We start from the raw sequence: 27626 nt of genomic DNA, 5'->3' as shown, positions 1-27626 counted from the left end.
ATCTGTGAAATTAAGAGCGAGGCTACACCTAATCTTCACACACAGAGTTTTGAGTTAATCTTAGTTCTTTTTCAAAGTGGACCATTCATGGTTGGAGTTTTGTTCTTTTTGAGTGTGTTTTTAGCTTCAAATCATCTACGCCTTGCTTGATTTTGCTACGAATCCTCACAGTCAGGGGCCTGGTGCTTTCCTAGCCGCACTGCGCACTTCTTGACAACGTCCGCCCGAACGTGTGTAAGACTGAAGTGGCGGAAAATGATTGATTGAACAATGTGTCCACTGCTCAGTGAAAACACCCAGAGCAACCCCCTCGCCCATTTGTGCTTCATGGCGGACATATTCAAAAGCAGCAGCGCGAAGTACGCTGATTGGGTAGAGCCGGCGACGACCCGCAAAAATGCAGGAAATAAACCAGCTGGACTGCGCTCATTTGATGAATGTTTACATTAATAAATAAAATATCAATGTCCGTCCCCCTTGTGTGACAGGGTGGCCGCCCATATCGACCAGAGAGAGAGAGAGAGAGAATCTTCCTAATGCCACAATCGTATACTCTGAGATAAGCTTAAACCACCGTGCCGATCAAACATCGTTTGTCCCCCGCTTCCATGATGGCAACAGTAATGGCTTCTGGATTTGGGTGCGCGGGAGCAACTGGTAAGTCCCTCTCCACGAAACGCTCGCGCGCGCAGAGAGAGAGAGAGAGAGAGAGTCTTCGTCTTAACGTTTTGACCTCTTGGATGAGCAGAGCAGTTGTGCGTCTTTGCAGCAGTAAAGATCTACCAAAGAGAAGACAGGATTTTCGGGTTTTGCATGTTCATTCCTTAGAGTCGTTTCCAAGGCAGGGTAATTGTGCAAAGCAGGGTAAATGGGAAATTTCTCGCAGAGAATGGCTTGCACTTGCTATTTGCGTTTCAGAAAATGTTTGTGCCGGAAGTTTTATGAGGAGAGCAGATGCAGCTCAAGAAGAAATGACGACCAGCGAAGCAAGTGCAAAAAGTGATGCAGGTAAACAAACTGATGCAGACGGGTACCTTGTTTCTCCGTTGAGTGGGTTGCTTACATTATTTGATACCAATGAGAAGACAAAATCCGGCAAACTTCTTCCCAAAAGCTACCTCAAAAGTGCACGCAATGTCGTCAAGAGCTTGAAGGAGTCACTCAAAGAGGAATCTAGTAAAGAAGTTGATGTGAGAAAGTCAGCTGACCAAGCAAAGGAGGCTATTCGTGACTACCTGCAAAATTGGAGGGGCCAAAAGGCCGTTGAATCAGAGGTTCCATCTTACTTTTACCAAACACTCTTGTGACTGTTATAGTGTGATTCAATATGCCTTGAGCTCATATTGACAACACTTGAGCTCATACATTACGCTCCTCTTAAGGTGTTGTCCTTGTTGTTAGGAACTTGTGTCATAGACGAAGCTCAAAGGTGAGTTTTTAGGTCTGGTCCTTGTTGGATATATTCACAACAATTGAGCTCATACATTACGCTCCTCTTAAGGTGTTGTCCTGTCCTTAGAGTACATGAACATTACGCTCCTCTTAAGGTGTTGTCCTTGTTGTTAGGAACTTGTGTCATAGATGAAGCTCAAAGGTGAGTTTTAAGGTCCGGTCCTTGTTGGATATATTCACAACAATTAAGCTCATACATTACGCTCCTCTTAAGGTGTTGTCCTTAGAGTACATGAACATGGTCACCATGAAACACGTTTCGGCAGTTTTGGACATGCGAAACAATTTGAGCCTTGAAATGTTTCACTGATATAGTGAGACACATGCTGTTTAAGATCTGGTCCTTGTTGGATATATTCACAACGCTTGAGCTTATGCATTATGCTCATCTTAAGGTGTTGTCCTTAGAAACATGGTCACCATCAAACACGTTTTTGCGGTTTTGGACATGCAAAATGTTTTGAGCTGGGAAACATTTGCTGATCAAGTGATAAGACTCACTTGACCACAAGTGACTATACTTTTTTTTGGGCCCTCATTTTCTAAGTATATAAATAGGTGCAGCTGTGCCCATTACGCTATCTAGCTAAGCCTCATTTATCTCATCGCTCTTTTTTTGTGTGTGTGCTTATGTATTTGCACTGAAAATATCATCTTTAGAGGGTCTTGCTACATGAAATTCTAAGTTAGAAGCTACGCTTTTCATGAAGAGGGACAAAAAATATTGTTGGTTCCCTGCGACAGTGTATGGTTTTTTTCATACTTAGACATGATATCTGGTTTCTTGATAGTTGTTATGTCATTGCAGTAAGTGTGCCTTGCTTTCGTTTTAGGGAGGTGTTCTTAAGCTCTTGCCTGATGTATGCTCAAACCATCTACGTTTTATGCAGGATTCATACAAGGCTTTGGAGGGTGCAATTAAAATTCTAGGAAGCTTTTATACAAAGCAAGGTCCACGTGCTCTTCTTCCTTCGGATGTAAAGTCTGAGATATTAAAAAGTCTAGAGGTAGCTGATTCAGCACTTTGAAACCGAACATCTTTTCTAGTCTTATTTTGGTGTAAAAGTATGTGTAGAAAGGATCAACTTATCCATGATAGAGAAGGGACTCATGAAGGCTATATTAGTCATGTAGGCTGTTCTCCTTTGCGCGGGCATGCGCACACACACACTGCACTTTCTTTTCTTCCACTTGCGCTTTAGCATGGGATGGTCAAGCTCTTAAGAGTCACCGATTTTTTGGTCAACAAAAGGCCTTAGTAAAGCATGAAATTCTCGGGAGCAATTGTGGTGGACTGTTGGATAAAGCTTGTCAATTAGTGCCACATGGCATACCTTTTTTCTTCCTTATTCTTGTGAGAGGGGCATTAACTAAGCATTGTCTTTTGTGTATGTAGGCACTATGAGACAATTGTTTTTTGAGAGAGAAATTGAGAATTTGGTCACACACTCTCTTTCTCATGACATCTCATCTTCATCCAATTATGTAGGCCATTATGATTTTCACCTTGTACATTTCTTCTGTTATTCTATATACATGAATCGTGGGCTTCTGCAATATGGAAATGTAATGTGCAACGGAAGTGATCTATGGTGATAATAACTGAGGATGAGTGCTTAGTGCGTACTCAAGGTTCCTTTTACTTCATGGGAGAGATGTGCAATAGGAGAGAGAGAGAGAGAGAGAGAGAGAGAGAGAGAGAGAGAGAGAGAGAGAGAGAGAGAGAGAGAGAGAGAATGATATTGTGAGTGAAGGTTTTTTGTGAGTGATAAGGAGAGAAAGAAGACTTAACACTAGATGGGGTCCCAAACCCCTCTAAGGGCCCCCCTCTCTATCGCTAGAGAGGTATTTGATTTAGATTGCACAAATGTTGATGCAATGGTCCTAGATGTTCAAATGCTTATGGGCTCTTGCTACTAATGCTTGGATTTGAGAGGCTAAGGGCCGGAAATAGAAAAAGCTAATGCTGATACAATGGTCCTAGATGTTGAAATGTTGAAGGGGTTTTGCTCGACATTTGGATTTGAGAGTTTCAGGTGCAGCGGAAGTGTTTTAAGGGTTTAGCTTGGATCTAAAACACAAGGTTACTTTTCACTCGAAAGAACTGAACTGAGAGAGAGAGAGAGAGAGAGAGAGAGAGAGAGAGAGAGAGAGACGACACCGCATGTCGGGTCCCAACCACCCTTAAGGGTCCCCTTGCTCTGTTTCTAGAGCAAGTACTTGCTTTATTACTTGCACAAAATGTTGATACAATGATGCTAAATGATGATTATTGCATACTAAGCTTTGGAAAAAGCTTCTCCTTTCCCATTTTCTTTCTTGGCGTGCCTTCTCAAAACGTAAGAGCACCCAATCATTCTCCTTCAATTTCAAGTCGCGACGATGGCGATCCGCTGTCTTCTCCTGTCGTTCTTGAGACTTCTGCAAAGTCTCGCGAACCTTGGCAAAAGCCGTATCTAAGTCTTGCGTATATTCATCCGCTTCAAAGATCTTATCTTTCATGCTTAGGAAGGGTGGAACCTTCGCAGCACCTTCAACAATCTCAAATGGCGCCTTTCCCGTCGAAGAGTGTATCGTGTTATTGTAGGCAAATTCCACCAAAGGTAGGTACTTTTCCCATTGAGTCTTCTGATCTGGGATATAAGACTTCAATGAATCTAGAACCACTGAATTTGCAATCTCAGATTGCCCAACAGTCTGCGGGTGGAACGATGATGAGAACTGCAACCGCGTGCCAATGTTCTCCCAAATTGCCTTCCTAAACAAACTCGTAAATTTGGGGTCTCTGTCTGAGACAATCGTCTCAGGCGTGCCATGTAATCTGAAGATCTGGGCCACAAACAGTCTCGCTAAGTGATCTGGCTTGATTGTCTTCTTCACTGGAATGCAATGAGCCTGTTTGCTAAATCTGTCAATAACAATCCAGATACCATCGTGACCACTCTGTGTTCTTGGGAGATCAAAAATGAAATCCATTGCAATACTTTCTTAGGGGCGGGTGGGTATGGCTAAAGGCTGTAACAATCCCTGTGCTTTATGCCTGTTAAACTTGACCTTCTGGCATACTAAGCAACTGCGCACAAACTCTTCTACATCCTTTTTGAGTCTCGGCCAAAAGAAGTATCTCTCTACCCCTTTCACGGCGGTAGCAATGCCGCGGTGACCCGTAAAAGGTGGACACTGGCGTTCAGTCATAACCTTTTCCCTCAACGGCTGTGTAACGCACAACATGGTTTTTCTCATAAAGTATCCTTCCCGAATGGAGTATCTCGCTATTGTCTCCCATCTCGTATCTGTGTGAAAACGTCTGCAAAATCTGTATCTGTGGCATACTTGGTCGACCATATCCTTGAAGCTTCTATGATGTATCGCGGAAATAGCCAGAACCAACGACTTCCGAGACAAAGTATTTGCCACCACATTCTTCTGTCCTTGCAGATGGACAATCTGGAAGTGAAACTGTGACAAGATGTTCGCTCACCGCATTTGCTTTTCCTAAAGCTGTTTCTGTGACAAGAAGTAGCGCAAACTTTGATGGTCTGTAAAGAGAGTAAAATCCGCTCCGAGTAGGTAATGCCGCCACTGAGTAAGAGTATGGATAACTGTCAAAAGCTATTTCTCATAAATCTGTGCTGTCATCTCCGGCCTTGAGAACAATCGGCTCTCGTAAGCAATGACATGGCCTTCTTGCATTAAGACCGCACCCAGACTACGACCACAAGCATCACAATATACTTCAAATGACTTTTGCAAGTCCGACAAAGTCAAAACTGGTCCTGTAGTCAATTTCTCTTTGAATGTCTGAAAGGCAGTCACCTCTGTGGATCCCCACGAGAAAGGGACTCCTTTCTGTGTCAAGATATGCAAAGTGGAAGCAACCTCTGCAAACTTTCGAATGAACCGCCTGTAGTACGAACACAGTCTCAAGAAGCTTCTAACTTCATGGACATTCTTCAAATCGGGCCAATCACGGATAGTCTCTATCTTGGCCGGATCCATTTGCACTCCTCCCGCTGAGACAATGTGTCCCAAAAAGTGTATCTCTAGTAGGAAAAATTCACTTTTCTTTGCATTAATCACTAACTTGTGATCTCGTAATGCCTGAAAGACCTGAAGCAGATGATCTCTGTGTTCTGCCTCATTCTTGGAGAAAACAATGATGTCGTCAGAGAAAGTGCCAACAAATAGTCTGTACTCTCTGTCCACCATCTGGTTAAATGTCGCAAGAACATTGGTTAAGCCAAAAGGTATCACTAAAAACTCAAATAACCCAAAAGTTGTCCTGTAGATGTCTCCCGGCGCGATTCTGATCTGATGATATCCACTCTTCAGATCAATCCTGCTAAAACACGAGGATCCTTGTAATCTGTTGAGTATATCGTCGATCCCAGGAATTGGAAATCTGTTCTTGATGGTGATTTTGTTGAGAGCTCTATAATCGATGCACATTCTCCAAGATCCGTCTTTCTTCAAAACCAACAACAGTGGAGAGCAATACGGTGAAGTACTAGGCTGGACAAGATCCTTTTCCAAGAGGTCTTTCACTTGGTTCATAATCTCGTCATTCTGTGCTCGGCTCACACGATAAGGTGGCCGGTTCGGTGGTGTGCTTCCAGGTATCAGATCAATGGTATGATCTTCAGGACGAGCAGGTGGTAACTTGCCTGGTAGGCCCTCTGAGAAGCAATCGGCGTGAGAGTGGAGAAAATCTTGGCGTTTTATCAAGTTTAGACATATTTGTCCTATCCTTATCGCTCAATTCTTTCATAAAGATCGAGTAAACAAATAGATTGGATTTCATTAATTTAGAAATGGCCGAAGCCGATACAATAGAGACAAACTCGTCCTTCAGTTTATATCAAGTACAATGGTTTTGCCCTTCTCTGTAGTCAATGTCGCTTTCCTCGTCCGATAATTGACCACGGCGTTGTTCTCGTGGTACCAAGGAATCCGTAAGAGAACATCACAACCCTCCAAAGGCATTATGAAAAATTCCTCATGTCCCAAATACCCCCGACAATGCAACCGAAGTTTGCCAATGACAGGTGTAATGGCTACGTCCCTGTTGGGTGCCGCTAGAACTGCCTCCGCAAGTGGTTCCATCTGATTGGGAGTGATCTCGAGTTGCGCCGCCAATTCCGGTGAAATGAAGTCGGCCTTGGCTCCTCCATCAAAGAAGATCAGGGCCTCTTGATCTTTCACTTTGCCCCAAGCTTGGCAAAGTTCTGTACTCTCGTCCATGTGTTGGGATAGCCACACAATCTGGAACCAGTCCTGTTTCATCTTGCCTTTTCTTCCACGTTCCTCAGCTGCTCTCGAACTCTCAGGCCTGTCGTCGTCCTTATCATTCTGTTCTTTCTTTGCCTTTTTAGGGCACTTCGCGGAGATATGTCCATGTTCCCTGCATCCAAAGCACTTCCCCTCCTTGATGAAGCGAGCTCGCTCCTTAGGAGTAAGCTTGGGTCGTGCATCCTTCTTCTCTGGGTTGCTCTTTCTCTTTCTACTTTCATTCCCAGAAGTCTGTTCGGCTCGTTGTGTCATGGCCTCATCGGTGAGGTAGGTCAGACTGCCAGAGTGAATGGCAAAGCCCCGCTTCACATGACTCATCAACTCGTGAATAGAAGCTGACTTCTGTTCCAAGCAGTGATCTCGGATCTTTGTAGGTAAACCCAAGGTGAACTGTTCAATCTGTTCTCTGAACGAGATCTTCTTGAATGAAGAGGCGGGTAGAAAAGAGCTCTAGAATCTCTCACAGTAAGCATTTACTGTATCTCTCTTGGTCATCCGAAGATGGTTCCAAGCAGCTCCTATATCGCCTTCATACTCTTGCGTCAACCAAGAAGAAATAAAAAGCTTCTTAAATTTCAGCCATTTAACTGGCGCAGTCTTGTTTAAAAGAAGCGTGGACCACCAAGTGTGAGCATTCCCCTTAGAGTAAGAGGCAACTCTCCGAATCTTGGAGTGCTCTGAGTAGCGTCCTCCCGCGAAAGCGATGTCAAACTGCTGTATAAAAGACAGCCTTCGAAGCATCTTGGTATCTTGAAAAAGTGTCAAATTTGATCGACTGTCCACCTTCCTTAAACTCTCGGACTTTCTTGCTTTTATCTTCCAGAAAGTCATACTGGTTGGCTTTATAAAAATTCTTCTTGTTCGCATAAAATTTTCCGTCATCGGAGTTTGAACTGTAGATGAGTCCTTTGTAGAACTGTCAGTCATTGGGCGAGATTTAGACTTCTTTGTCTTTTTCTTACCCTTTTTGAAGCGTTGGTTCTTGCTTTGCTTTTTGCCTTTTCTGTCTTCTTCGCTCGAATTTGAAGAGCTAGAAGAACTGTCAGAAGAAGAAGAAGAAGAAGAAGAAGAAGAAGAACTGGGTACTAATTCAAAGTGAACACGCTTCTTCTGTTTCTTTGCTTTGTCAAATGTTGACTGACGACCCAAATAACCCGGGAACTCAGTGCCTTTCTTCTGCTTTTTGCCTTGCTTTTTGGCTTTCTTTTGCGCGTCAAAAAGCTGAGCAATTCGTGCATCAACCACCTCTTCTAATTCCTTCCCTGATTATTGTTTGTGATCGGAAGGTTTCTTGAGAGCGGGTTTCGAGGGTGGTGTTGTGGTTCTTGCCACTGTGCTTTCAATTCCCTGAAAAGAAGTCTCGCTCATATATTTATAGCCAATTTTGGATCCTTCACAAAACTGAGCATCATCCTTGTTGCACCGCCGATCAATTGACGACGCTTCATCTCTCTTTGCTCCGCCTGAGTTGGCCGAGGCGGGACATACTCTGCCGAAATCTTCGTTGTGATCCCTGCCCGCATCTCCATATGCAGAGGGAGTCGGCTGATCCTTGCGTTAAGCCATAGGTGCTGCGGAAAAAAAATAAATTTAGGGATCGGATTTGCCGTAGAAGAGAAATCGGCCGTGCTCTGATACCACTGTAATAGATTTGGACACTCCAAGTCAAGAATCAATCACGACAACACCAAATAACCTCTTCAAAACAATTCACAGATCACAATAGACTTGCACGGGCTTGGCGGAGTTCCGTGCCTAGAGATATTGGCCCCAAAGACTAGCGCCCCTTTCGGTATTTCTTTATGTATTAATCAGATCAAAGTACAAGAGAGCGGTTAGGGTTTCACTCTCAGACTCTGCGTCCAGATGCTCTGCAGAGTAAGCCCAAAACCGCGTATTTAAAGTTTTTACAAGGGATGCCAAAAGCAGAGTCCCAAAAGCTTCCAGTCCAAAAGCAGAATCTCTCTCTCACAAGCTCTCTTGAGCTCTTAACAAAAATAAAGCAAAATCTCTCTCTCTCTCTCTCTCTCTCTCTCTCTCTCTCTCTCTCTCGCGCGCACACACACACACACACACACACACACACACACACACACACACACACACACACACACACACAGAGTTCGTGTGGAGAAAAGCAATCAAATTGCATCGTTGAAAGGCTGAAAATCAGCGCAATATCCGGGTTGCTTTTTCCGTACGGTGCCACGTCAGCATACCAGCGCTTTATCCGGAAATTCTGTCCTGCTGCCTAGGATTAGGGTTAGGGTTTAGGATAGGTTTTAGGTTAGGGTTAGGGTTAGGTTTTCTGACAGATTTTAGGGTTTGCAGGTTTTAGGGTTAGGGTTTGCAAAATTAGGGTTTTCAGCAGCAATCTCGCATGCTCTTGGGTAGACATGTCATCACTTTGTGACACCCCCTTCTGTCTGCCAAACCTCCAATCTAAGAAAATGACGAAGCAATCCAAGATCTGTTATCTCAAACGCCTTTGCCAAGGTTGCCATAATATTGCGGATGTGCATAGCTGGCTACTTGTAATCACAAGATCGTCCTGAGAGAGAAAGATGCCCCCCTCTGTCTGCCAAACCTCCAATCTAAGAAAATGACGAAGCAAGCCAAGATCTGTCATCTCAAACGCCTTTGCCAAGGTTGCCCTAATACTGCAGATGTGCACAACATGGCTACCTGTAATCACAAGATTGTCGGCGTAGAGGATAACAAGTGTCACTAATCCTCCCTCACAGTAAATGTACAAGTCTAGATCAACAAAAGATCATCGAAGGAGTGTCGTAGGAGAATGAATCAATTTTCTGGTACCACGCTTGAGGGGATTGCTTTAGGCCATAGAGGGTCTTGAGCAACCTACAAACCATGTCTGTGAAGTCTAGATCCTCGAACCCTTGAGGTTGATCCAATAAACCTCCTCCTCTAGATCACCGTTGAGAAATGCTGAAACAACATCCATTTGAAAAAACCGGCCACCGAAAAAAGGCAACAAGGGAAAAAACAATCCGTTTGGTCGCCATCCGTGCAGTCGGCGCAAAGGTCTCCTTGTAGTCTACATTGGTTTTTTGGGAAAAGCCTTTGGCAATTAGTCTTGCCTTGTGCTTATCCAAAGAACCATCAGATTTGTAGTTGGTCTTGTAGACCCATTTGACACCAATTACTTTCCGCTTGGCAGGCCGGGGAACCAACACCCAAGTGTTGTTCATCTTGATGGAATCAAATTCTCTCTGCATAGCCAGCTTCCACTTTGGTTGTGAAAGTGCCTCCTCAACTGTAAGAGGATTTGTGTCCTTGATCATTGTAGACATCAAAGCACAGTTAACCTGCAGTAAAGGCTCATCCACCTCAGCAAGTCGAAGTCGTTGAGATCGTCGTGTAGTACCTACCGGCTTCACGCCAATCGACTGGAAAGTCTAAAGTTGTTGAATCTCACAAAGTCTCCAATAGCCACTTTGGTAACTCGTCGGTCGTGTTCCTCAAGGGAGGAGCTACTGGCATAACTGGCGCTAACTCGACATTATGATGAGAACCACTGTCATATGCATCATCTGGAATAGGTGCATGCTTCTTCGAAGCGTGAGGGACAAGGGTAGAAGTGTGTGATTGCGTGTGTGCGAGAGAGAGAGAGAGAGAGAGAGAGAGAGAGAGAGAGAGAGAGAGAGAGAGAGAGAGAGAGAGAGAGAGAGAGAGAGAGAGAGAGAGAGAAATGCTAGATGTGGAAGAGGAGGCGATCAGCCCCCCCACTGACCATAGACAGAGAACACCAATGAATGGCTGTGTACAGATAATATATGGGTACCCCCCCTGGCTCCATATATAGGTGCCCAAGGAGGGGGTCGAGCAATGTTAGAAAGTGCTCCACGACCCAGCATAAAAGGAATATAAGATGGGCGCCCGGACAAAGGAATGCGACTGGTCGGCCCAAAATGTGGGTAGCCGGAGAGTGCAGCCTATATGCATATGCAAGCATGGGTGGCCAGCCCGGAGGCACACTAGCCGTACATGTATGCCCTAGACCTCGGAAGTAGCAGAGTGGTGTAAATCTAACACCCCCTCTCAACACCGGATGCTGAACAAACCGTATGAAGCCGAAGATCTGAGGCAAATGATGAAGATGTTTGCTGCAATGTCCATGAAGGACAATACTTTGGCGAACTCCGCGAGTGTAGCAACAATCCGGGGTGTCCTGATTGCCAAGAATCTCCATGGTGTGATGTTGTCACAAGCAGTGTAGTAAACTGTTGTACTTCGCCGATACAGGGTGAAGATACTGCGTGAAGGTCCCAAACTGAGTGTAAAAACAACTCCTTGTCGTAAAAGAAGTGCCAATAAACTTGCAGTGTCCTGTTCAATAGGATTTGTGGTGTCTATAGTCAAACTGTCTTGAGAAAATGGAGAAACCCAGGAACCATCATGAGAATGAGCGGAAGCCTGTCAATGCATGAACTTATAACCCAAGGTAGCCAGGTGGCTAAGCTGTGTAAAACTCCAGGAAGGTCAGATGTAGCAATCTACGCCATAAATGTCCTCCGAAACAAGGAAAGCCAGACTAAACAGTCTGCAATGTAGAAGCTATCGTAAGTTGCAACAGTCACCGAGAGATCGCATGGACCACCACCGGATGGTGTCCTGTCAGTAGGTAGGGTAATCCAAGATGAGGGGAAAAGCCAAACTCGACAATCTGCGTTGTGAAGGGCCTCTGAGAAGAAGTGTGGTCAGACCAAGCTATCTGCATCGTAATCATCTTGTATGAAGAAGGGAAGCCAGAATGAGCAGTCTACACTGTGAATAACCTCTGAGAAGAGGAAATGCCATACCAATTTGTCTGTGCCGTCTTGCATGTGTCTCCTGCCTCCAAAATAGAATCCTGCCAACACCCACCACCAAACCGCAACTTGGTGTGGCTCTCAATGTGAATCTGGGAGTGGCCTACTGCCCAGGTCAGGAGATAAGTCTGTTGTGAGGTTACCGAGGGTGAGTGTAAGCAAATCTGAAGGTAGCAATCCAATGATCAGGAGTGTAGAAGAGCAACTACACTACCATCCAAGCCAAGCTCCGAGTGACTCCGGATGTAGTTGCGTAATGATGCCTAATCTCCCGCATCTCGTGGGTAAACCCTCCAAGAGAGTCCAAAGGATGAAGTCCCACTCCAGTCTGTAGATCCAAGCAATGAACCTGTTCAAGAAGAGATCCAAGATCCTTTCCCTAAGTCCATGTAGATGCTCCTGTGTAAGCAAGTGATCTGACGTGTCAAGGTCAAGTGGTAAGTGCCTATCCACCCAAAATGGTGGTGTCCTCTTTGGGAATGTCGGAATCCCATATGCCATGAGCATGGCCATATCTCGTGTGAACTCCTCTGATGAGTGCATAGGTGTGTCAAAGCAAACCACAAAGTCACCACCTCCTCTGGAGTGCGCAACCGCCGAATGATGGCTGGAATGAATGGATCTCCCAAGGTTCATATGCCCATAGATGATCAAGCCGATGTCGAAGATACTGTGTACTGTAGCAGTCACTGAGGACTGCACGAACCACCACCGGATGGTGTCCTGGCAGGAGGTAACTTCATCCTCTGTGAAAAACACAAACCATGTGTCTGCTGTCCACCTAAAAACGCAACTGCAGGTGTGAAAACGCTGCTGTCCAGCGATTTTCAGTGTGCTCGTACTCTCCCGGTGAGGTCCGGAATGGTGCAGACGGTGTAGGGAGGGTGGGGAATCAACGTCACAACCATAGTTACCAGGAACGGGAAACTGGAACAGGGAAGACGGAACGGCAATTGCCACAAAATGCCATTCCGTGTTACGTGTACTCACGTTTGAAACACGGAACGAGGATTTGGAACGGGAACGGGGAACGGAGACCTGAAAACGGCTATTCCCTGTTACTATGGTCACAACCCCTGGTGGGCTGAAAACAGAGAAAAACTATAACAAATTGTTGGCGTGTCGACCTATTGAAGAACGGAGCTACCGACCGAGGGGCCTAAACCCTAGAAGGAGCAGAAGCAGCAACAGGTTTTCGAAAATTGCGTAGTTGTTGATGGCGTGGTAGATTTTCGAAAATCATGTTGGTTGATGACGTGGCATGTTGTACGGATTTCCGTGTTTTGCGTTGATTGCTGATGTGGCAGTTATACGGAATTCCGGATTTTACGTTGGCAGCTTTTGAGCATTGCTTTTTGGACCAGATGCTTTTGAGTTTGAAGGCTTTTCACTGTAATTGCTTTTTAGGCAAGGGCCTTTAAATATGAGGTTAGTGCTCATTCTCTGGCATGCTTCTTGGAGGTGCAGAGTCTAGAGTACCGGCTTGTACTGTGTTGATGCAATATAAAGAAATACTGAAAGGGGCGCCAAGGCTTGGGGCCAATACTCTCTGGGGTGGAATTCCGCCACTCCGTGTCGTGTATCGTCTCTCTCTTTCAGTTCAGTTGTTATTGAAGTGCTAAAAGTCTATTCAGTCGGTTCTTTTCTATTGGCACGTGGTGCTTGTCTTGTGACAGTGGTATCAGCGCATACCGGTCCTACAAAAGAGCAGACAAAGCTATTGGAATTTGATGTGAGGTATCTTCGCCCTCTCACCCGGACGTATTAGCCACTCCCACCCTTACTTCATTGCGCGCTCCCGTCTTCACCACTCATGTCTTATAGGGCATAAGCCATTAAGATCACTTGCAAGAGAAGGATCCAAGATTTGTTTCGAGCTGCTGTTTTTCTCAGAGACAGTACCATGCAGATGTCGATAGCTACCAAGCAGCATACTCCAAGTACTTGGCAAGCTTTCAAGAAAAATTTTGCCCGAAGTTATATGGTTTCTGACATCTTCCTTTGGAGTGCAACTTCTGGCAGAGTGGGGTATCTTGAAATGCTTACCATGGAAACCCTAGCAGATTATAACTTGAAATTTCTCGACATCTCCTAGTAGATGTCTCTTCACGAGCAGATGACCTTGGAGGTTTGGTGCGATCGCTATCTTGGGACTACCATCGCCGCCAAAGAAACACTGTCTGTCCAAGAACTTATGGACCATGTTGTGCTCGGCTACGACCTAGGGAATGAACCTAACCCTAATTTTTGGTGCAGATTCCAAGATGGAAAGTTAGTCGACTTTTTGAGCTCGACTGATGTCGAGATTGCTTTTTAAGTTTGAAATCTGTTTCAGAACTTGTTTGGTGATCCTATTGGTGATTTTACTCCCGGGTGGAGTAGTGAGAAATGATGTGTTGAGAATGCTTGTTCATACTCATGGCCCGGACCCTTGTGGTTATTTGCGGGGGGGGTATTGAATGATTGAAAAGTGTTGTTTTTACTCCTTGTGGTTATTTACGGGGGGAGTATTGTTCTTGTTTTTACTCATGGCCCAGACCTGTATGGTTATTTACGGGGGGAGTATTAAGAAGTCTGAGCAGTGGTTACTCTCAACACCTCCAAACGACGCAGGCTGCGTTCTGGGGGGCGTTTGGTTGTAAAAGGCCTCTATATCTCATGGCCCGGACCTTTTTAGGTTATTTGTGGGAGGAGTGATGAGGGAGTCGTTGAACAGCTCATGGCCCGGACGTGGATGGTTATTTGCGGGGGGCGGCTTTATGTTTCTATGTCTTGTAACATGCATATGTGAGCATTTCTGTTGCATTGTGATGTGCAAATTATTGAATATTTCTAATTGGATGAGATTGCTTGGTTATGTAATTTTAGTGCATCAAGACACCCGTGGAAGATCAGTACGGTCCGGGTGTGATGGCTAATTTTACTACGCCGGAATATCAAGAGTTCCGATTTGGACGAAAGGAGAAGCTAACTCCTTAATCAAAAGAGCCGAAAGGAGAAGCTAACTCCTGAACAAAAAAAGAGCAAACTGAATGTCCCTCGGAATGACCACATAAATTTTTGAGCTAACTTGAGTTGTTTTGCAGATATGCTGTAATCGCAGACGAATACTCTCTTTCAAGAAGGGGAGATGTAACAAACTGCTGACGTGTTGACCTACTGAAGAACAGAGCTACCGGCCAAGGGGCCTAAACCCTAGAAGGAGCAAAAGCAGCAACAAATTTGCAAAAATTACGTAGCTTCTGATGACGTGGCAGATTTTCGAAAATCATGCTGACTGATGACGTGGCAAATTTTCGAAAATCATGCTGGCTGATGACGTGGCATGTTGTACGGATTTCCGCGTTTTTGCGCTAACTGTTGACGTGGCGGCTGTACGGAATTCCAGATTTTACGCTGGCAGCTTTTGAGCATTACTTTTTGGACCTGATGCTTTTGAGTTTGAAGGCTTTTCACTGTAATTGCTTTTTAGGCCAAGGGCCTTTCAATATGAGGTTAGGGCTCATTCTCTGGCATGCTTCCTGGAGAAGGTGCAGAGTCTGGAGTACCGGCTTGCACTGTGTTGATGCAATATAAAGAAATACTGAAAGGGGCGCCAAGGCTTGGGGCCAATACTCTTTGGGGTGGAATTCCGCTACTCCGTGTCGCGTGTCGTCTCTCTCTTTCAGTTCAATTGTTATTGAAGTGCTAAAAGTCTGTTCAGTATGTTCTTTTCTATTGCCACGTGGTGCCTGTTGTGACAAAAACAGCAAGTGTATATGGCTGAAAACAGTAGATCTGAAGAGGATTCTCGCCGGCAAGGCACCAGGTGCCGAGTCGGTGGGGCAAAGATCTGAGTGGGTTGATGCTGGCGCTGCCCCCCTCTACTGAAAACGCAAGGGACAGCAAAAAACGCAACTGATCTGGAGGGGTTTTCCGCGACAAAAATGTCCAGAAATGGCTGGCGTTGGCAGCCAACTGGTGATCGCCAATGGAGGAAGCAAAAACGCAAGTGGAATTGGGGATTCTTGCGGCAGAAACCCTGCAGGAATCTTCGCTTTGTCTGGCAGAATGTTGATCGTTGGCTGATGTAAAAAACGCTGGCTGAAATCATCTTGGGAAGAGGAACCTCATGTTGAAATGTGCCTCGGATCATCGAGAGCCTGAAGCTTTGATACCATGTGAGAGTGCGCGTGTGCGGAAGAGAGAGAGAGAGAGAGAGAGAGAGAGAGAGAGAGAGAGAGAGAGAGAGAGAGAGTAGGCACAAACACTAGATGTGGAAGAGGAGGCGATCAGCCCCCCCACTGACCATAGACAAAAAACGCCAATGAATGGTTGTGTACAGATGGTATGTGGGTAGCCCCCTTGGTTCCATATATAGGTGCCCAAGGAGGGGGTGGAGCAGTGCCAGAAAATGCTCCATGACCCAACATAAAAGGAATATAGGATGGGCGCCCGGACAAAGGAAGGTAGCCCGCCGGCCCAGATGTGGGCGGCCGGACACTGCAGCCTATATGAATATGCAAGCATGGGTGGCCAGCCCGGAGGCACACTAGCCGTACACGTATGCCCTAGACCCGTGAAGCAGCAGAGTGGTGTAAATCTAACAAGAAGAGGGCTCATCAAGAGGCAAATTATAATCTGGGTCTCCAAGGATCAGCAAATCGGGGGTCGTCGTGGAAGACTTGTGAGCGGAAGCCCCCTTTGAAGGTAAAATCTCGTCGAAAACAACATTCTGATTGAGTACATCGCTTTGCTTTGGATCAAAGAGTCGATATCCCTTGGAAAGAGAGAAGAAGATGTCACAAGACGGGCACGGCGTGCCAATAGAAAGAAACAGACTGAACAGACTTTTAGCACTTCAATAACAACTGAACTGAATGAGAGAGACGACACGCGACACGGAGTGGCGGAATTCCACCCCAGAGAGTATTGGCCCCAAACCTTGGCACCCCTTTCGATATTTCTTTATATTGCATCAACACAGTACAAGCCGGTACTCCAAACTCTACACCTTCTCCAGGAAGCATGCTAGAGAATGAGCCCTAACCTCATATTTAAAGGCCCTAGCCCTCAAAAGTAGTTTTACATGAAAAGCCTTCAAACTCAAAAGCTTCTGGTCCAAAAGAAATGCCAAAAAGTTGCGAGCATAAATCAAGGAAATCCGTACAGCCTGCCACGTCATCAGCCAGCGCAAAATGCGGAAATCCGTATAGCATGCCACGTCATCAATCAGCATGATTTTCGAAAATCTGCCACGTCATCAGTACCTACGCAATTTCTGATGTGTGCGTGTGTGTGGGTCTTGCTTTCTTTCCTTTATGTCACTTGGGGCCCCATGCGACGGGGTCCCCATAAGTTGGTAGGACTTCTTCTTCTGTTACTTTTTCTTCTTAGGGTTTAGGCCCCTCGATCGGCATCTGTAAGTTGGCTCCATTCTTTAGGCTTTGACACGTCAGCAGTTTGTTACAAAAGAGATCCAAGATCCTCTTTCTAAGTCCATGTAGATGCTTCTGTGTAAGCAAGTGATCTGATGTGTCGAGGTCAAGGGGTAAGTGTCAGGTGTAGCGGAATGAATGTTTGCGCTTTGCTCAAGATGAGTGCTCCGAACTGTGCTCAAGGTTCCTTTTGTTCTTATGGAAGGGAGAGCCTTCCGTTCTTAATGAGAGACTGCTATGACCACAAACAAAGTGAATGGACACTGTGCATGCAAGTGTATGAGACTGAGAGATAGAGAGAGAAGAGAGATACGACACCAGAGACTGTTGTGAAACCCTCCTCCGAAGGCCCCACTCTTGTCGGCGAGAGTGGTCTACTTATGATTGCACAATCTGGTACAAATGGTATGCATGAGACTGATGCAAGTCTAGGCTATGTCGACGATGACGACGGTGATGACGAGTCGACCTAAGGGCTGAAATCTGCAATCTTTAGTCTGCAAACAGACTCACAAAAGTGCTAGATCACTTCTAAATCTAGACTGACGGGACTGATTGAACCCTTGTCGTGCTGTAGCTTGTCCACGGACACATAGGGTTGGATGTGTCACGTGACATCCCCTCCTTTTCAAAGTGAGGTACTGGTACTGAACTGTATGGCGTCGAGGGAGATCGCCAATAGCATCCTGAATCCTGGAAGGGACTCTTCGCCGGCCCACTCGGATGTGTGGGTCGTGCGGTACTTGAACTTCATAAAGGTCTGCAACGCATGCTTCTTTGGGCCGCGCCGAAAGCGACACAAAGTCTTTTGTGGCTTCTTCGATGCTTCAACTTCGTTGAGAGTCATGCTTCTTTCTTCTTCAAGAATCTCCCTAACTGAAAATTCCTGAAACCATTTCCAACACAAAACCATGAACATACCTATTCCATGTAAAATGAGTGGAAAAAATCGTCTTCCTCAAAGACTGTGCATGCAATGTAAATAAACAAATAGACGGAGTGTCAAACCGTTCATCACACACATGCAAACAATGAGATCGAATCTCTCTCTTATGATCTAGAGCAATCAACTGTGGCAATTCACAACGGAAATGCCCATGCTTGGTGCTCTTTCTACGACTGTGTCGTGCCAAGGAAGAGAAATGGAATGTGACTTCCTTGAATGCATACTTTTCAGCTTTTCATCAATAATCCGCATACATCCGTGCTCATTCATGAGTGAAACGTGCTCAACGTACAATATGTCATGCCTAGGAAAAGGGATCACATAAAGATGCTGACTAAAATACAGGAAACGATCACGAATGAAACACTCGATCAATGCGTGTGTACTAATCATTCGAACACATAATACTTCCTGTGAGGGTTCTTTGGACCTAGGCTCGAGAGCCAAGATCGGTTCTTCCTGATTGATCAAATCGTCCTGTGGGGGTTCTTTGGACCTTGACTTGAGAGCCAAGATCGGTTCTTTGTGATTGATCGAATCTGCAATGAGGTTAGCTTTGCTAGAAAAAGCATCCACTAACACATCATCCTTGTGAACAATCACGGCATCTTCATGCAACTCATCATGCTTGTGAGAAATCACATCTTGATCATGCAAATCATCATGCTTGTCATTATCATCCAAATCATCATGCAGATCATTGTCATTCAAATCATCATGCAAATCATTGGCATTCAAATCATCATCATGCTTATCATTATCATTCAAATCATGTGTGTCATGCTTGGGAGAAGAAGAGACTGAGAGAGTCTCCTTTCCCCAAATCTCTTGCATCTGCGCCTGAACTTGAGAAAAGAGTCGCCAGAACTCTTTGCTGTGTCGGTCGCTCTGTTCTTGTCTTTTATTGTTCGTGTGATCATATTCTGCTTGTCTGTCTTTGTTCACGCGATCATATTCTGCTTGTCTTTTGTTGTTCTCATGATCAAATTTTGCTTGTCTTTCTTTGGCTTCAAAGCGTGCTTGCTCGTGCTCACGCGCTATGACTGCCATTCTTTCTTGGTGTTCGCGCTTCATTTCTGCTTTTCTTTCTGCTCTTCTTGCTTCGCGTTCTAACTTCCTGTCCATAAATTTCTGCTCCAACTCCTCCATAGGAGTTAGTGCAATCCTTGACGTAGATGGGGAAGGGGGAGGGTCGGAAAAACCTCCTGGTGGGGAAAATTCTTCTTCGCCTCTGTCATGCTCACCACCTCTAAGCGAAGTATCCATTCCGCTTCGAGTGATGACCATTCTGAAGTCGTGGGTTCTTGTGGTCTTGGGTTCTGAAGTTCACGAGGAACTTGGGTTCTTGAGGGTCTTGGGGTTCTTGAGGTTCTTGAGGTTTTCTTTCGCTTGCAAACCGCGTTTGAGAAGGATCTTCGCTTCACCCGAGTTCTACTCTTTTCCGCGAGCGCATCCCTTGGCAGCCTTGCGCTCACACCAAGGTTGTTTTTTCCCACCTCACGTCGATTGGCCGGCCGCTAAGTGCACAGTCCGCTCTCAATGAGTGTAAAGAGACACAAGGGGAGGCTGGACAAGCCCTTCTTTCTTGGGTTTCCTGTCACTCTTCAAAAACACGATTAGGAATCGACACGTCCAAGCGAACTTGGGTTTGTTCGACCTCAACAAGAAAAAGAAAAAAATTTGTGGTTCTTGTGGTTCTTTCCTTGAGTGATACAGAACACTACCAAAGCTCTGATACCAATGTTAGGTGCAGCGGAATGAATGTTTGCGCTTTGCTCAAGACGAGTTCTCCGAACTGTGCTCAAGGTTCCTTTTGTTCTTATGGAAGGGAGAGCCTTCCGTTCTTAATGAGAGAATGCTATGATCACAAACAAAGTGAATGGACACTGTGCGTGCAAGTGTATGAGACTGAGAGATAGAGAGAGAAGAGAGATACGACACCAGAGACTGTTGTAAAACCCTCCTCCGAAGGCCCGACTCTCGTCGGTGAGAGTGGTCTACTTATGATTGCACAATCTGGTACAAATGGTATGCATGAGACTGATGCAAGTCTAGGCTATGTCGACAATGATGACAGTGATGACGAAGTTGACCTAAGGGCTGAAATCTGCAATCTTTTATCTGCCGTCCAAAAACGCTATGGGCTGAAATCTGCTAATCTTTGATCTGCTGAATTCTGACTCTATGTCGATGACGACGCGCTGAAAACACAGATGCTGAAATCTGCGTTTTCCGGGCTGAAACTGTAAACCTTGCGGAAACTAACCGTGCGGCAAGGATCTGCTGCGGGAAGGTGCGAGGTTCGGGACTTTATTTGCGGGTGCTAACTGCTGAAAACTGAAAACGCTGATGTTCCGCCGCTGTAGATCTGCAAAACGCCGGGGCTGATCTGCAAACCAAAAACGCTAGGGCTGAAATTCTGCTGCTGTCGCTGGTTGCTCTGCAAAATGAAAAACGCTAGGCTGATCTGAGGTTATGCTGTCGCCGCAATCTGCAAAGCAAATCGTTGGCTGATCTGGTGATGAAAACGCTAGGTATTGGCTCTGCTCCAAAAACGCTAGGTCTCTTGGGGGAGGTTCTGCTGAGAAGGTGCCTGTTGAGCGTCTCCTGCTGCCTCTTCTGCCATTTAGTGCTAGTCTAGGTTTGCTTATATACAAACTTACTCAATTTGCCTACCTACTTTCCAACAAAAGTCACTTAAAAATAATAAGTGGAAAATGTCAAAAATAGGGAAAATAGGCTAAATGCACTGGAAAATTCCCATGAAGGATTGTGATGGATTCTGATGGGAATGCTTATGATCATGCTGTGTGCAACCAGAGGATATGCATCTACACTAAGTGACTGGACATGCACGGTTTGCGAACAGACTCACAAAAGTGCTAGATCACTTCTAAATCTAGACTGACTGAACCCTTGTCGTGCTGTAGCTTGTCCACGGACACATAGGGTTGGATGTGTCACGTGACAGTAAGTATCTGTCCACTCAAGATGGTGGTGTCTTCTATGGGAATGTTGGATTTCCATATGCCATGAGCATGGCCATATTTCGTGTCAACTCCTCTGATGAGTGCATAGGTGTGTCCAAAACAAACCACAAGTCACCACCCCCTCTGGAGTGCGCAACCGCCGATGATGGCTGGAATGAATGGATCTCCCAAGGATCGTATGTCCGTAGATGATCAAGCCGATGTCGAAGATACCGTGTACTACAGCAGTCACTGAGAGACTGCATGGACCACCATCGGATGGTGTCCTAGCAAGAGGTAGCAACGTCCTCTCCATGAAATAGGAACCAAGTGTCTGATGTCCACCCAAAAACGCAACTGCGAGGTGATGAAAACGCTGCTGTCCAGCGATTTTCAGCGTGCTCGTAGGCTCCCAGCAGGGTCCGGAGCGGTGCAGAGGGTCTACGGAGGGTAACAACCCCAGGTAGGCTGAAAACAGAGAAAAAAACAGCATGTGTATATGGCTGACATCTGAGGGAAATGAAGAGGATTTGTCACCGGCAAAGCACCAGAGGCTGAGCTGGGTAGGAGGGGGCAAGATCCAAGATGGGTGTGGCCAAGTGCTGCCCTTCTCTTGTTGAAAACGCTGGTGTATCTGCCTGAAAACGCAGATGGCAAAGAAGGGTATCTCTGGCGATGAAAAGACTTGAGGAGGCCAGCACCGGGTGCCAGGAGGTTGATCGCCATGTGGAGCTGCAAAAACGCTGGTGGAGAGGAAAATCTCCGCAATGAAAACGCAGCATGTCCCATCGCTTGCCTGGCTGATACAAAACGCTGGCTGATCTTCTTGGGAGGGAGAACCTGATGCAAAAGGTGATGCGCCGGGTCCGAGACCATGGAAAGTTGAGCTCTGATACCATGTGAGTGCGCGTGTGCAAGAGAGAGAGAGAGAGAGAGAGAGAGAGACTAGACAACACAAAACGCTTTGTGTGGAAGAGGGGGCGATCAACCCCCCATGACTACCAGAGCAAGAAGACCCATACAATTATCAAATGATAATGAAATGGGTACCCGCCTGGCTCCATATATATGAGTGCCCAAGGTGGGCGTCCAACTCAACTGGGCGGCCAAACTCGAGCAGCCGGACAAGGTACAACCTATGCTATGGGTGGTCAGCCCGGAGACACTAGCCGTACAAGGAAGTGCCCTAGACCTGTGTGAAGCAGCAGAGTGGTGTAAATCTAATAGAACCGCTCCTCTTGGTCCAATATCATTGGAACAATCTCGTCCCAAGAGATAGTATTCAACCAACCACTCGTAATCAAGGAAGAATAGAAGTTGGTGTATCGAGGAGGCAATTGGGCCAAGAGCTGGATGGCCATGTCCTCTAAACTGATAAGCTTTCCCATATGAAGTATCTGTTGTGGAAGCTCCCGCATCTTGTTGATGTGATCCTGCATGGAATAGTGCTTCGCATCCAAGGTCCTCAACTGCACCTTGATGGCTATCCGCTTCATTGGAGAAACTCGATTATAAAGGGAAGAAAGCCGGTCCCAAATCAAGTTCGCATCTTTCATCAATCGTATATGGCTAACAATTGATGGTGTACTGTTGAGGATAATGAAAAACTAGATCCGAGCATTGACACGCTCCCATAACTTCGCTTCCGCCGGGTCTTTTGGCTTTTGAAAGTTGCTCGAGACAAAACCTCCAAGCTCTCTTTGCATCATGACGAAACAACATCACTAACTCGCACAATCACCGATCCGATTCAAGAGCACACCATGGCTCTGATACCATGTCAAAGGTGCGGCGGAAAAGGGTGAATCCGGTGATGAACTTGTATGCAACCACGAGCAAACCACCTCTCCGTACCGCGTAGCCAATAAATCTCGTATCTATCGCGATGGATCTCCTCGCCCTCAACGCCTAGCGCGTACCGCCCACCGAACGGGCACGGGAACACACCGCACACAATGGAACACCGAAGAGGGTGTCCAAACGGTGCGGAGGGGAAGCGCTAGCAGAGTGAGATGAGATCGCATGAGAAAAACGCCAGATGGAGAGATCGAAGTGGAGAGAGAAAACGCTAGAGAGGAGTGGTCGACACACCAAACGCTAGCAAGCAGAAACGCTAGAGAGAGAGAGAGAGAGAGAGAGAGAGAGAGAGAGAGAGAGAGAGAGAGAGAGACGTTGGATCTCTGCACTAAATAACATGCCAAAAGTATAAGAAGGGGGGGGGTTTGCCTATATAGGCAAAGTTAAGTTTGCCCTACCTCAGCTAGAAAACCCCACGATCCCATAAATGGCCTAAAATGCTAGTAAATAGACCTAGGACACATATTTAGTAGCAAAACTGTAGAAGGCTCAAGGCTTTGACTTCGGGAAACCCTAGGAATGGGGGTCCCGTCTCATGCCAAGCTACCGGGTGAGCAACACAATGAAGTGCACCACCGTGAACAAGTACATCTACCTCAAGTACGATCGGGCACAGCTACAAAACAACCCCCACTTACTAATTTGTTCTTGGGAGTTATTGGAGCTACCATCGGACAGGAATCTGAATTCTAACAAGACCTTTCTTGGCATGTCCCATAAGTCTCTGAATGGAGTCAGACTTCTGTTGCAAACAATAGCATCGAATCTCTTTTGGCAAACCATAGCAAAAGAGCTCAATCTGGTGCTTCAAAATGATGCTCTGAAACGAGGACATTCACAAATGGGTATCCCAAAACCTCTGGCAATACTCATTCAATGTGTCTTTCTTATTCATTCACAGATGATGCCAAGCTATGATGACATGTTCATATTCTTCCATTTTCCAAGCAAAAGTTTTACCCTCTTCTCAGGTGCTTCTCTGAGCAACAACAGAGTAGATGACCATGTCTGTGCATTTCCTTTCGAGTAAGATGCCACCCTTTGTACCTTGGAGTGTTCTAAGAAACGACCTTCTGAGAAGGCAACGTCAAACTGCTATATGAATTCAAGGGATTGATGGGTGTCTTGGTAGCTTGAAAACGTTGATTTCTTCTTCCAAGTGTGCTTCAAGCTTTTCATCAATCGGTTTGTCTTCTTTTCAAGAGCTTTCTCAAACTCTCTCTGTATGTACTGCTTTTTTGCTTCATTACCATCTTGAGTGGAGAGTCGACAACCCCTCGCCATCTCAAATGAATCTAATCAAGCGGATAATTCTTTTGGTGATTCATATATTTCGGGTCTTCGGAGTACTTGATCAACCTTTTCATAGCTACAATTGACGCTTGTACTCCACTCTATTGAGATTCCACGCCAGAAATTTGCCAAAGTCTTCGTTAATTTCTTATGTTCCCACGCTTGGATTCAACGTTTCTTCATCTCGCTGCAAACCAAAGGTGGGAGGAGTATCGTCTCGATTAGATTCTTCGCAAGAATCCATGTGTGTTGCAGAAAAAATCGGATCTTCTGTAGGAGAAGAATCGTTCCGAGCTCTAATACCACTGTTACAGGCTTAGACATTCCAAGCAAGAAATTAATAGCAACACGAGCGAAAACTGCAAAGTTATTGAGCTTGAATAGAGAGAGAGAGAGAGAGAGAGAGAGAGAGAGAGAGAGAGAGTAGATGAGACACGGCAGAGTTTTGAGCCAAGACGCACTGGCCTCCCTTTCGGTATTTTTTTTATTATTGCTTCGCAAAAGAGTCCCAAGGGTCCAACTCTCTCCGAGACTCTACGTCCAAGTGCCCTCTGAAAAGGCACCTATAAACTTACAAGGGATGCCCAAAAGTAGAGCCCCAAAAGCATACGATCCAAAAGCAGTTACACTCAAAAGCCTTGTGCAAAAATTGTCAAAATCCAGCAATGCAAATAGAGGAAATTTGTACAGTCTGCCACATCATCTCGTCAACGCAATTGATGGAAATTAGCAAGAGTGCCTCGATCGAGGTTCTTTAAGTTGGTAGAAATTTTAACCCCCTAGGCACCATGACCGCCTCTTTGGGTTCAATCCTTATCCTCTCAATGAGTTCCTTCCAGTTGGGCATGCCACGTCACCAACTTGTGACAATATGAGGTGAAATGTGGATCCAAAGCATTTCGTCTCATTTCACTAGTGAGGTGATACGAATGACGAGTATGGTGAGATTGAGTGCATCGAGAGATGTGGATGTGATGACTAAATAAGTCGTAATGATCATGATCCATATTTGAGATCTCGGCCATATTTGAGTTATACAAGTTGAGCTTGAGAGTCAGTTTATGTAGCTTCTGAGACAGCCACATTTGGATGCAATGAGGTGCACATCATGTTATGTGAGTGCTACATTGGATTATGCACTCTTTTATGAGGCTGTCACATATGTGTATCTCTATGGTTATACAAATGTGGATTGGGATTGTAAAATATTGGATGTATGATTACCATCGAGTTCATGTCTCACTTGGGAGTGTTGTAATTACAAGGCGAAGCAAGGAGCAACCCATGGTTCGTTTGTTGAGTACAAAGGATGAATACAAAGGTGTTGCAATGGTTGCGTGGCTAGAGATGTTTCTTGGAGAGTTACGTATACATGTTTAAGACATGTTATCATCTACTATGACAACCTTAGTAGCATACATTTGGTGCGGAATTTAGTGTTCCATGTGAGAATGAAGCACATTGAGGTGCACTATGACTTCATCAAAGATAGGGTCTTGGTTGGCGACATCCTTAGGTACACGAGTACAAATAAGCAGGTTGCAGACATCTTCAGAAAGGTCCTAGGAGCATAGAACTTGAGGTGATTTGGAGCTATGCTTGGAGTACAAGAGATGACATTGAGCGTGAGACTAATTATGCACAACAAATGGTGCGCTTGGAAGACTTCTCTCCTACATTTATATATGGCACAAGGATCATGGCTATTGGTACTACAATTGGACTTCTCTGACATGGTTTACCTATCGAGAGTGATGGTTGCTTATCTTGCCAACTCACTAGCTAGCGGTATCACATTGACCGTTGCATCTATTTCTTTTTACGTTGTATTTTCCATTTATGTTTTGTAGAACCTATCACTATTTTGGAGTAGTGAAGCCAGCATTAGTCAAACTAAATAACTTGATAAAGCCAACCTCAAAACCAGTGAGCCTTACCGATCAACCATGCTGAAAAATACCATAGGCAAACCATATCCCAACCAATGCCAGAGTAGGTCGAAAAATCGAGAACCATTGTGTATGCAAATTAGTTAGGATCATGTATGTAATGAGACGTAGGGATCGGATGTCTGAATCCATCCATGAGAAATTGAGTGCTAAGATATTTCTAGAAGCATCTAAGTGAGGCAACATCAATAAACCAGCCTATACCAAGTCAATCATTTGAGGCACATTAGCAACCTCTGTGTGTGTGTGTGTGTGAGAGAGAGAGAGAGATAGATTAAATTGTCGACCACGGAGGCGAGATATGACCTATGGGACCAAAGCAAAACATTACAAAAGGTTCCTTCCAAGTGAGGGGGTTGTTATGTACATCTCAGTTAAGGACTGAGGATCCAGCTAGGGATGAAAAACAGAAATTAAGATGAACAAAACCTAAGGAGAGGTAGGTGAGAGCAGAGCCTGTTTGGGACTTCGAAACTCTTGTATAATGGTTTTACCTCCTCGATAAACTACCCATTTTCCTGTTGTACGTGATTCTCGCATCTTTTGGGGTTCTGCTTTCTTCCGTTTGAGTTGGGTGGGTGTAAGATCTTTTGCAAACCAAACCAAATTTTAGTGTCCTTGAGAAGCCTCGATTGCTCGAAGAGAGAGAGAGAGAGAGAGAGAGAGAGAGGGAGAGAGAGGGCTTTGACTTCAAATAAGCACAACATTGAGTGAAGACTTCTATAAAAGCTTTTGAAGTACAACATCACAGGTCACACTAGTTTTTGCCAAAAAGCCTTTGAAGTATACTAAAGTAGCAATCTTAGTTCAACAAGATCAAGACACATTTGGATGTCTACGCACTCCTCTCATATCTATGATTTGAACCTAAAATGAATTTTGCAGTGAGGAATCAACCCAAGTTCTTGCTTCAACAACATGAACCTTAATTTGCCCTATATCAAGAAACTCGATATAATTTGTGTCTTTCAACATAACATGGACTTCATCTGCCGAGAGTCTAAAGTACGTAACTACTCAAGGTGAGCTCTCTTCACAAACATCAACCTATTATAAGCTCTAATCTAAGTAGTTCAAGATATGTCGAGAGCATTGGTCATACTCTAAATATGTTAAAATGTATTCACATCATCCTTTGGGGAGAGTTTTTGGCTGAAAATGGGTCCAAATGATATGTATATGAGATTCTTTGGATATAACTTTCTTTGATAATATTATGATCATGCTTTAATATCTTGGCTATGAGAGGCAAAAAGTATCACTAGCATATATTTCTAAAGCCTTGTCAAAAGTTGGATGGAAAAAGTAGTTTAGCACACTTTGCTCAGCAAAAATAATCACGTTTTAATTGTTTGCACTTATGCATGTCTCCAAAAGCTAGGCAAGTATGAGGTGGCTCCTATGTTGTTGGGATTCATGACACAAAGGCTTCATCTACTACTCTTAAAAGGGGGCACAAAACTCTCCATAAGCAAGTCCATTTTAAAGAAAAGTGTGATGACCCATTCTAACAAGCACCACCATGCACAAGAAGTTTTGGACAAATTCTCACAATATTTCCCACATTGTGACTTACCTCAACATCATGAGCTTCTATTCGGGAGGCGCCGCATACCTAGCTA

The 27626-nt window shown here is 45.1% G+C and overlaps 1 protein-coding gene across 4 annotated transcripts; it reads left to right on the top strand.

The window, feature by feature from the left end:
- Nucleotides 1-505: 505 nt before the first annotated feature.
- On the top strand, nucleotides 506-27220 carry LPA19 (photosystem II 11 kDa protein-like protein). 4 transcript variants are annotated; one of them, XM_086528459.1, is made up of 3 exons: nucleotides 506-657; nucleotides 754-1274; nucleotides 2343-2792. In XM_086528459.1, exons 1-3 carry the CDS (start codon nucleotides 609-611, stop codon nucleotides 2478-2480), a joined length of 708 nt encoding a protein of 235 aa, XP_086384585.1. In that variant the 5' UTR covers nucleotides 506-608; the 3' UTR covers nucleotides 2481-2792. The 4 variants fall into 4 exon arrangements, with proteins under 4 accessions (XP_086384585.1, XP_086384584.1, XP_086384583.1 ...); XM_086528458.1 differs by adding an exon at nucleotides 26890-27220 and having other exon boundaries at nucleotides 545-1274; nucleotides 2343-2459; XM_086528457.1 differs by adding an exon at nucleotides 2849-2898 and having other exon boundaries at nucleotides 545-1274; nucleotides 2343-2459.
- The last annotated feature ends 406 nt before the right edge of the window (nucleotides 27221-27626 follow it).

Source organism: Adiantum capillus-veneris, chromosome 14, assembly GCF_014529385.1.
Source record: "Adiantum capillus-veneris isolate H3 chromosome 14, ASM1452938v2, whole genome shotgun sequence".
NCBI classification, from domain to species: Eukaryota; Viridiplantae; Streptophyta; class Polypodiopsida; order Polypodiales; family Pteridaceae; genus Adiantum; species Adiantum capillus-veneris.
The sequence above is the reverse complement of the archived record's forward strand: the minus strand, read 5'-3'. Positions and strand labels throughout refer to the sequence as shown.